Source organism: Orycteropus afer, unplaced genomic scaffold (assembly GCF_000298275.1).
Source record: "Orycteropus afer afer isolate SDZICR_OR568_19922 unplaced genomic scaffold, OryAfe1.0 scaffold00096, whole genome shotgun sequence".
Lineage (NCBI taxonomy): Eukaryota > Metazoa > Chordata > Mammalia > Tubulidentata > Orycteropodidae > Orycteropus > Orycteropus afer.
This window is the reverse complement of record NW_006921683.1, coordinates 7,666,412-7,677,096: the sequence shown is the minus strand read 5'-3', so window position 1 is coordinate 7,677,096 and position 10,685 is coordinate 7,666,412. Positions and strand designations below refer to the sequence as shown.

At 41.3% G+C, this 10,685-nt stretch overlaps 1 protein-coding gene across 1 annotated transcript; it reads left to right on the top strand.

The window, feature by feature from the left end:
- Positions 1-1,121: 1,121 nt before the first annotated feature.
- On the top strand, positions 1,122-1,628 carry GREM2 (gremlin 2, DAN family BMP antagonist). Its single transcript, XM_007942723.1, has one exon. It carries the CDS (start codon positions 1,122-1,124, stop codon positions 1,626-1,628), a length of 507 nt encoding a protein of 168 aa, XP_007940914.1.
- Positions 1,629-10,685: the final 9,057 nt, after the last annotated feature.

Genomic DNA, 10,685 nt, shown 5'->3' with positions numbered 1-10,685 from the left:
TATGAAAATTAAATATCTGAACTAAACTTGGAAGAAGTCTTTCACTTCAGCCGGACTTTGGTTTGCTTCCTACCAGACATATTTTAAATAATGTAAAAATAATTTCTCTTAGAATATAATTTCCTGACTATTGTGTTTAGTCTCCTAATACATGGGCTGAAGAAACAATCCATGTGAGTGGGTAACCTTTGCATTGGCATAATGCAATTTTAAGATTTGTGACTAAAAAGTGGTTTGTACTACAATAATCTAATCCATGATTCATTTCAATCATTTTATAAATTGCTTTATTATTATATGTATTAATGTTATACATTAATGTTATAAATATTAATATTAATTTTATTATATATATATTATATTATACTATAAATATCAATGTTCTTCAACTATGTTCTTTTCTGACTTTAGTACTTATTTTTAAGATACTTGTGAACCATCCCCACATTTACTTTATTTCTTATTTATTAAATTTCATAATCATGCCCATTTCTTAGTGGCACTTGATACTGCCTCGGAAACCCAATGAGGGGTCACTATGAGTTGGGTCCGACTCGATGGCACATAACAACAACAACACAAAAATCTAACAGCTCTGGAGGCAGATACCTGGAATCAAATCCTGGCTCTAATACTTAGTGGTTGTGTGACCTTGGACAAATTACTCAACCTCTTTGGGCCTGAGTTTTCTCCACTGTAAAATAGAGACAATAATAATAACACCTTCTCTAAGGAAACCAACCAAACCTGTTGCTATTGAGTCAATTCCAACTCATGATGACCTGATGTATCAGAGTGGAACTGAGCTCTGTGGTTTTCTTGACTATAATCTTTACAAGAGGCAGATTCCCAGGCCTTTCTTCCATGGCATCACTGAGTGAGTTTGAACCACCTTTTGGCTGTTGGTAGAGTGCAAATCTTTTGCACCACCAAGGACCTCATGTCTCTCCGTGAGTGTACTGTTCAATAAATGCCCACCTCTGGCTGCCCCTGAGCAGGCAGTAGCCAGCCACACCCCAGCTGACTGCTGTTCCTCTTAATAAACCAGAACGCATAAAGGGAAAACCGATGCCACCCTCAATCGCCTGTCCCTACCAACACCTCTCTTTTCTCATTGCAGGATGTTCTGGAAACTTTCCCTGTCCTTGTTCCTGGTGGCCATGCTGGTAAAGGTTGCAGAAGTCCGGAAGAATCGCCCAGCGGGTGCCATCCCCTCGCCTTACAAGGATGGCAGCAGCAACACCTCAGAGAGATGGCAGCACCAGATCAAGGAGGTACTGGCCTCCAGCCAGGAGGCGCTGGTGGTCACCGAGCGTAAGTACCTCAAGAGTGACTGGTGCAAGACGCAGCCACTGAGGCAGACCGTGAGCGAGGAGGGCTGCCGCAGCCGCACGGTGCTCAACCGCTTCTGCTATGGCCAATGCAATTCCTTCTATATCCCGCGGCATGTGCGCAAAGAAGAGGAGTCCTTCCAGTCCTGCGCCTTCTGCAAGCCCCAGCGGGTCACCTCCGTTCTTGTGGAGCTCGAATGTCCGGGTCTAGACCCTCCTTTCCGACTCAAAAAGATCCAGAAAGTGAAGCAGTGCAGGTGCATGTCTGTGAATCTGAGCGACTCGGACAAGCTATGAGCACCCAGGCGCCCAGCCACCGCCACCCTGTCCCCGCCCTCTGAGCTCACACGCTGCCTGGTGCCCTCCCCAGCAGGAAACACGTCTCTTGGGGTAGACCGTGTCCTTGTCACAAACGTGAACCTGAAATGGAGCTTTGCTGATGTGTGCCTGACTGACCCTGGGCCCCACCTTGACCTCCTCAACCAGGCTCTGCATGAGGCCAGAAGGAAGATGGTGGATAACCCCCGCTCGCTACCCAGCGATCAGAGAGGAATTTTCAGGAGATGAGCTGTCAATCTGGCATGGATGTTTCCACTATGTGGAAAAAATGAATCCCTGGCCTCATCCTACACTCCAAGTTGCCCCCTTCTATGTAAAGTAAAGGGTCACACTCTTCTAACCGCCCCTCTCAACCCTATCCTGCTGGTCCCTGGTCCTGTGGCTGAGAGGGTCTGTTCTTTTGGTTTGAAGGCTGCCCTCTGCCACTACAGTGATGCTGTCTTGGACCACATCCATGAAAATAATCCATGGACAGGGAGGTTCTCCTTACAAACCTGATACCAAGAAGACAACTGGAGCCACTTGGAGCCTGAATGACCTTCGCTGGGGACCTTGCTCACAGTGGACCACACCCTCTGCCACCCCAACCACCACCACCTCTTCTTCGTCACTCCCCCCTACCCCATCTGTGTGGGGGACTCTGGTGTGAACTCTGGTGTGCATGCTATTTTTGCTGCGATTAGAATATTATTACTCACAAAGGTCTCTGTATTAATGCTGGTTTTATAATTGAGCTATTGTAAAGAGCTGTTAAAATATTATTGATCTATCCATGTATCATTTCACATGTTTTGACTCCGGCTTTGCACCATTTTTCTGAGTAAGGACCAGAGAGGCTGAAGATCTGCCCAGGTGTTTTTCTCAGAAGTATTGCCTGGTCAGTAGTTCACTGTAATGCATCTATTCTAGGACTGGGCAGGGAGATGGGAGGACTTGTAATTTTACTTAAAGAATATTTCACTGAAGGTACTCAAGCACTGCGCACAATGTGGGAATTGGGTTGGTGTGGATGGGTGCAGGGATGGAGATTCATTGTGGAGATGTTAACCTGAGGGGTCTACAATGTTTAATATACATATGTGGGGTGAAGTTGGTACATTATTTTCACTGACATGACACCAAGCAAAAAATATTTCCTGTTAAAAGAAGGAACAAGATAGAGTTGGGTTATTTTGTAGTACAGGAGAAAGTAAGGGATAAAATATGTAAAATAGGAATCTAGTTGTGTGGTGCTTCAGAAAACAACTAGCTTCTTTTTCAAAGATTGGACTTTAAAAGAATGAGTAAACATTAGGTCCCTTTTCATTTTTATAATGAATTGTTAAAGTTTCCATACTGTGGCCTTTGACATCAATTTATTTTCTTATAAAATTATACTTCCTTTGGATTACTTGGTTAAATTGCCCCATTAAGGCTTCCCTGGGAGGGATGTTTGTGGAATCTGTTAAATGTGAATGAGCTATCCTTTGTTGGGCATCAGTATGCTCTGAAAACCTTTCATTGGTCACTTCCAAGCATGAAATATGCTCCTTCCAAGGGGTCTCAGAAAGACCCAGTTCCCTGATATGTGAGAAAGATCCTCCGGGAGCTGCTCTAAGGACTAAGGCTTTCAGACAATAGATAGTGACAGTGGATCTTAGAGACATTTATGTGGAGAACCAAGATTGGGTGGGGTGTGGGTAGTTGGTAAATCCATTTCCTGTCCCTGCCCTAGAGGTTTCATTGAAGTGACTTCTGTAACACCAAGAGAACTCAGAAGAATGTGTCTTAGATTGAGAAATGGGTGCATACAGCCCTAAGTCAAGAGTCAGCAATCAATATAAATCCTTGAGAATTGGAACCTGGGGATGAAGTAAAAAGGTAGAGAGTGTGTCAAGTTCAGAGTTTATTTTTGTCTTTAGTGGAAAATCTCAAGTCAGACTCAGAGGCAGAACTTGCAGCAGAAAAGTGCAAAAGAAAGAATTCCATAGGATTGTAATGGAGTGGAATAGGAGGTAAGTGGAGGGGGAGTCCCTGGGCCAAACGCAAAGCCAACCCATGTTCTTTTATTAGCTACAGAACTCATGCACATAGGGGAAGGAATGAGCTATGAACTCACAAAATACAAACATGAGCACTCTTTTAGAGCCCAACTGTGAGTGTAGCAATAAAAGCAATGTGATAATGCTGCAGTGTGAAGCTCCTTCGGGGGGTTATTTTCTGTACAAAGTTTACCTTATAATGGCTCAAATTGTATTTAATTTTTTTGTTTGTTTATAAATGAAGAAAAACTATAAGTATAATGTAATTATTTTATAGGTATACTATTAAATTATAGAACAAATAAAGATACTCTAGGATTATATATGATCCTGGTATGATGTGCCATTAACAGTGGAATTCTGAACTTGTTTCAATGGGCAGTGAAGAAGCCCTGTACATTCTGGGTGCTTTTGTCCAGCCATGGGGAGTTCAACCCGTAGCCTACATATTTGGGGCTTGGCATCCTCAAAGAGAATCAGAAGTTGGAATACAAGTTGGAATCTCTCCAAGAGCAGAGGTGATACAGTGGCTCTCAATCTGAAGGAGTGCATGCTGGTTTCTGGGAGCTTCCAAGCCTGTTAAGATCCAAACAGCTGAAGACAGAATTCTTAACCCATTCTCCTTGTGCTCTCTGCATAAGAAATAGTGAATGAGGAAGCCTTATGAAACTGCGGCAATACAGAAGTCTCTTGTTAGCATCTTCCTTTTAGCAGCCCAGAACACCTTACTGACCCCTTCGACAGCCAGAACTTGTCCTAACTTTTGTCCACTTTCACATTCACTTTCCAATTTCCAACACATCTTAATTTAAAAACTTTTTAGTTTCACAATGTCACCATCTTTTGACTTACCTCCTTTTCAAGGAATACAATTACATTTAAATTAAAAAAAAAAAAAAAACTTAATGAAGTTATACATGTTTGATTCATACAGTATGAACTTCAGAGGCATGAATTCACCTCAAAAATAATTTCCTTTTAGTTTATTCAATGTGACAAAATATTCCACTTTAGGGTTGTTGTTGTTGTTGTTGTTGTTTGCCGTCGAGTCGGCCCCGAGCTATTTCAATTCACTTGTTTTTGCATTGGTTGATTTTTAAATGATAAAGTCAATGAAAATGTAATTTGCTATTGATTAAACAATTTAGAATGTGTAAATTTCTAAGAGCTTATTTTATGATTGATCTTTCAATGTCTGCATGGGAGATAAATAAGGCCAAATCATAAATAATACAATTAGAACTTATTGGCCATCGGGTTATGCTACTTAACCCATACCCTTGCCACCCTCTTCACCCAATCCTACTACCACTGCTTCTCAGGTGCAGTGGGGAAACTTGTGCCATTTACCAAGAAGGAAATATGGGAAATCCTGTCATTTTTGTGTTGTTGGTCTTTGTACCCATTGACATTTCTGTATTGCTGACTTTTCTAATACTTAAACTGGGATAGGTAAGGCAAAAAGGAGGCCCAGGGAACTCATTGCTATGTCATTCTGCAGGTCCTGAAGTCCCTAGTTGGCCAGAATTTTTTTCTCTCCCTTTTTGAGTGTTCCTGTTTTCTTTATATACAATATTCAGAGTTTCTAGCAGGAGGAATAAGGAGAAGACATTATGAAGATAGTGTCTGTGCCTTCTGTATAACCAGAGGTCACCTAAATCTTTGTGAGGTGTATCACACACTCTCTGTGCATGAAAGAATTTATATAGACCAGGCGCCAGAATATAAATATATACTGTAGTCCATGCCATGGCAATGTGAACTGCATCCAGCTTTCCTTCCTGATAAGTATGGCAAAAAACACACTTGCCAGATCAAAGTGCTGGCAGTGGTTTTAATTTGCTTTAGCAAAGATACCTCACTGAGCATGGTAGGAGCAGTTGGGGCTACTGGCATGTCACCTGCCATGTTCCAGATGCATTTTATAGGGATTAGCTTGGTGAAATAAATGTGGATATGGCAGAGGCTGCTATAATAGTAAAGTCTTGACAAGTTTCATTAGTTTTTCCCCATTCCCACTGGAATGCAACATTGTATTGAATTTACTGCTTTTGCCAGGATGAAAGAGGCCGTTTCAGAGGTCCCTCCCCAATATATTAGTCTTTATCCCAGAAGTCAAAGAATCAATGTGAGGGTTTTTCAAACTACTAAGGTTGTCTGTTCCAATAAAGCACTTGCAGATGGGGGAAGGATCAGCAGGTTGGTCTGTAGAACTAGTGGGCTCATTGAGAGCTAGATCTTGGCTACAACTTTAGTGGTCCTTACATGCCCCCACTTTAATAGAGGGCCAGGGCAGTTTGTTGAGTCTCCAGGTATTATTATAAATTAAAAACCAGTGGTCAATAATTCTCAAAAAGTGTTAAGTATTCTTCATTCCTCAAGCACATTCATTCACCTGAGTAAATGGTCATAGGTTCCCTAGTTAAAAACTGAGGGGATCATCATCTTCCCTGGAATTTCATAGTCTTAACTCATAAAGAAGGAGCTCTGGTGGCACAGTGCCTAAGACATTTAACTGTTAATTAGAAGGCTGGCAGTTCAAACCCACAAGCCACTCCTTGGAAGGAAGATTGAACAACCTACTTCAGTAGAGATACTCCCTCAGAAGCCCATGGAAGGGTCACTATGGGTCGGGACTGACTTGATGGCAGTGTATTTGATTTGGTTTGGTTTGGTTTGGTTTAACTTATAAAGAGCTAGCCAATGGGTCCTGGGTCTGGTCTGCAAACCGAGTAAAGAATTTTGACTTTTTTTTTTTTTTAATTGAGACATTTCATTCTGCCTCTGATCATTCATCACTGATTTCTTTTAACTTATGTACTAAACATTACCTGCTGGAAGCCCATCCATCTTGCCTCAAATGCACCATGTTCTACTAAACATCTGCAAGTTGGCATCATGGATACCACTCCAACTCTGTCACTCTTTCCCACAATTGTCCTCATGTTACTTCTGAATGCTAAGCACTTCACTTGGCTTATATTATTTCACAATCTGCTATTCTTGTATCTAACAGGAAGCCTAATTTTTTAACAGCATCTTTTTAGTCTTCAGACAACAGCCACCACTGGACTTCTCAAAAAGGCTGGAGCCCCTTTCACCAGCACAGTAATCATTGCTGTGGGAAATAGAGAGCTCTCCTTGGGACATAGTTGGTTGTTGGTTTTTCAGCTTTATGTAGTAAATCCACTTTACTATGCCCACTTCTCTAAGCCTTTTGATTCTTTCCTCCACAATCTACTATGGGAGCTTCCCATCTATTTTACTTAGTAGGAATCATAGCTTTTGTGAACCTCCAAGAGCTATTTTAGGAGTATATTTTCACTGTCTCCTGGAGTATTTACCAGTGTTAAATCTTGGATTATGGGAGACTGTCCCCATATCAATATGCACCTCCTTATCCAATTTATGTTCTGCTTCTCTTCCCTGATTTAACACCTTCAGGATCTAGTCTCTGGATGACTCTTCTGGCTCCTACAGCCCCTTCACTGCATACTCCTTCTCCTTCTTTAGCAGGTTTAACACATTCCCAGTAGTGCTGTGATGGGATTTGACCCTAGTTTATTAGTCTGATTGCCAGGAGGGGATATGGGATATATTCTGAGAGAGTCAAGTATTGTCTTACAAACACCTGCCTCATTTGAGTCCTCTGCATGATTTAGAAGCAAGAGTGGGGCCTAAAAGCCGGGCTATCATGTTTAGAGGAATCTGAAGATGTGGGAGTTTGAGACTCTCCACTGCATCTACCCAGGTATCCCCATCCTAATTTTGGAGGTTCCATTTCTTCCCTATTAGGGCCATAATCTGGGCATAGGAGACTTGGGTAGGGCTGAGAATTCAAACATTTTTGAATCAGCCCTACTCTTACAATGCAGTCCTTCAACTTTAGGAGACTACTACCAGTTGCTGTGGCTTCAGCTTCAACTCATGGAACCCTTGTGTACAACACAACTAAATGTTACCCAGTTCAGCACCATCTTCAGAATCATTACTATGTTTGAGACAATTGTTGCGGCCACTGTGTGAATCCATCTCAGTGAGAGATTTTCTCTTTTTCACTGATTTCTACTTTATCAAACATTGTATCTTTCTTCAGCAATTTGTCTTTCCTGATGAAGTGTCCAAAGCAGGTAAGGTGAACTCTTGCTTGTAAGGAGCATTCTGTCTGTACTTCCTCCAAAACAAATACAAGAGACTAGGGTTTAATTACATGTTGTCAAAAAGACCCTCTTGTTTTTACATGCTGCCTGAATTGGTGATTTATCACCTTGAACCTATTATTTCCTCTCTTCAATAAATCAATGTCCCTTGAGAATACATACCCAATTCCAAGAACTCTGGTGGCACAGTGGTTAAAACACTTGGCTGCTAAGCAAAAAGTTGGTGGTTCAAACTCTCCATCCACTCCATAAGAAAAAGATGAGGCAATCTGCTTTTGTAAAGATTTATAGTCTTGGAAACCTTATTGGGCTCTTCTACTCTGTCCTATAGAGTTATTATAATTCAGAATCAACTCGATAGCAGTGGGTTATAGTTACTTGTCCTTTATACTTATCAAGCACCACAGGTATTGCACCAGCCAGTGAGTTCCCTCCACCAGCATTCCATCCCAGTCAGCCCCCAGTATAAGTTTTAACAATGCACCACTTTAGCACAAGAGGGGCTCTCCATATGACACCTACTAAGGACATTGTTAAGGAGCTCTGGTGGTGTGGTGGCTAAGGCATTTGGATACTAACCAAAAGGTCCATAGTTTGAACCCACCAGCCACTCCACAGAAGATGAGGCAGTCTGCTTTTGTAAATACTGACAGCTAAGGAAACACAATGGGGGTTTCTGTGAGTTGGAATCTCCTCAATGGCAGTGAGTTTTTCTTGTTGTTCTTGTTCTGTTTTGTTTTAATGACAGTGGTAGAGTCCTTAGTGTTAGTTAGCTGGTGAGTAATACTTCTCCAAAATCTTGTTTTAAAGAATCTTTCCTTGGACCACTCCTAGAACTGACTATCTTAAATTAGTTTCCCTGGAAACACACTCTGAGACAAAGAGTTGTGTGCAGAAAGTGTATTGAGGATAACTCTTAGAATGCAAACATGTAAGGAAGTGAGGAAGACAGAGTTGTACAGCAGGAAAAGCAATTTGGTTGCAAACGAGACCTCATCTGAGCCTACAAGGAGTATAGGGATGAGATGCCAATTCAGAATTGTCCCAAATTGAGGAAGGGGAACAGGAATTTGCACTTCACATCAACTGGTCACTGGCCACAGGCCACCCAAAGGAGGTCAACACATTTTCCTCCACTGAGCAGGTCTGCAAGCCATCTGCACCTAAAATTTTTAGCAGGGATAGAGGGATTCAGGTAATCCCTGGGAAGTGTAAGTTGTTAACACTCTCATGACCAAAAGGTTGAAACATGGAGTCCATCCAGAAGCACTTTGGAAGAAAGGACTGGTGATCTACTTCCAAAAATCAGTCATTGAAAATTTGAAGAAGCACAGTTAGACTTTTACACATATGGAATCACCATGAGTCACAGATAACTCAATGGTAACTGGTTTTAGAGGGGGGAGGGTGGGATGTGTGCATCAGTCCTGAAGTGGTATCTGGACAGAATATGATAATAATCACCTTACTGTGTTTTGGAGGTCAGTGGTAGTTCAGTGGTAGAATTCTCATCATCTATGCCTGAGCCTGGGTTTGATTCTCAGCCAATGTACCTCATGGGCAGTCACTACCTGTCTATCAGTGGAAGTTTGCATGTTGCTATGATGCTGAACAAGTTTCAGCAGAACTTCCTGATTGAGACATACTAGGAGGGCCTGGCAATCTACTCCCAAAATCAGTCAGTGGAAACCCTATGGACCTCAATTTTCTGATCTGCAACCTATTATGGAGATAGTGTAGGATGAGATAGCATTTCTTTAAGTTCTACATGGGGTCACCATGAGTTAGGATCCACTCAATGGCAACTAATGACAATAACAAAGTATGTGTTGAGGATGGTCAAGGGAATGGAAGGAGGGGGAAAAAGAGGATTGAAACATATGGAGGACTTTGAAAACTATGCAAGGGAAGTTCTACTTGACCTCACAGGAAATAGAAAATATGCAGTCTGATTGTGAGGAGGACAGAATCTGAATTCAGATAGGCCAGTTGAACAGCTCATGCATTAACATAGACTGAAAATGACTAGTGTCAGACAAGGTAAAAGAATTGGACCTTAAAAGAAGATAGAAATATGCAAAATACTTGCAGAACTTGGTGACTAAGGAAGAGTCACCCTCAGGAGATGGAAAGCTTGATATCAGTGAGAATCTGGTATTGGAAGCTGATGAGGTGGGTTTTATAAAGGAAGGAAAAGGAAAATAAGGAAATAAACAAGGAAAAGGGAAAATCTGAATGAAACTCTCCTATAGGATTTTGAAGAAACAAGACTGGAATTTGAGTGAGAATGCAGAACTGGAAAAACTGATAGAGGCACAAAAAGACCATGACTAAATCAATGAGACTCTAATAAACAGAATGAAGCTAAATAGAGGACAAAGTAACATACAAATACTCCTACAAGATAATGCCCTGCTAACACATTCAACCCAATCCCTCCACAACAGAGATCCTGAAAAACTAAGTGAAACATATATAAATAATGATCCTGGAAATCTGAGCATCAAATGGGAAGATAAATAATTAGACTGAGTGCTGATTGGAAAGAGAAATGGAGTGAGATTAGTGACTGGGGAGAGAAAGAGACTGGGACCAGCTAAAGTGGAGACTTGTTGAATACAGACATCAGACATTGATGATGAAGGGGGAAAAAAAAAAAAAACAACTTCACAGAATCCACACAGTGATAACAACACAATGTAGAGAAATTGGGAAGAATTCAACTTTGACCAATCTACTTCTGTCTTTTTTCTACATTTTTTATCCTTTATTTTTATTCTATCATTTTTACTTTTCCTTCTTCTCCTTACTTTTTCTTCTTTTCTTTCCTTTCT

Excerpts from the sequence above, each read along its gene's own strand:
- GREM2 (XM_007942723.1), top strand. The coding sequence starts at position 1,122 with ATGTTCTGGAAACTTTCCCTGTCCTTGTTCCTGGTGGCCATGCTGGTA.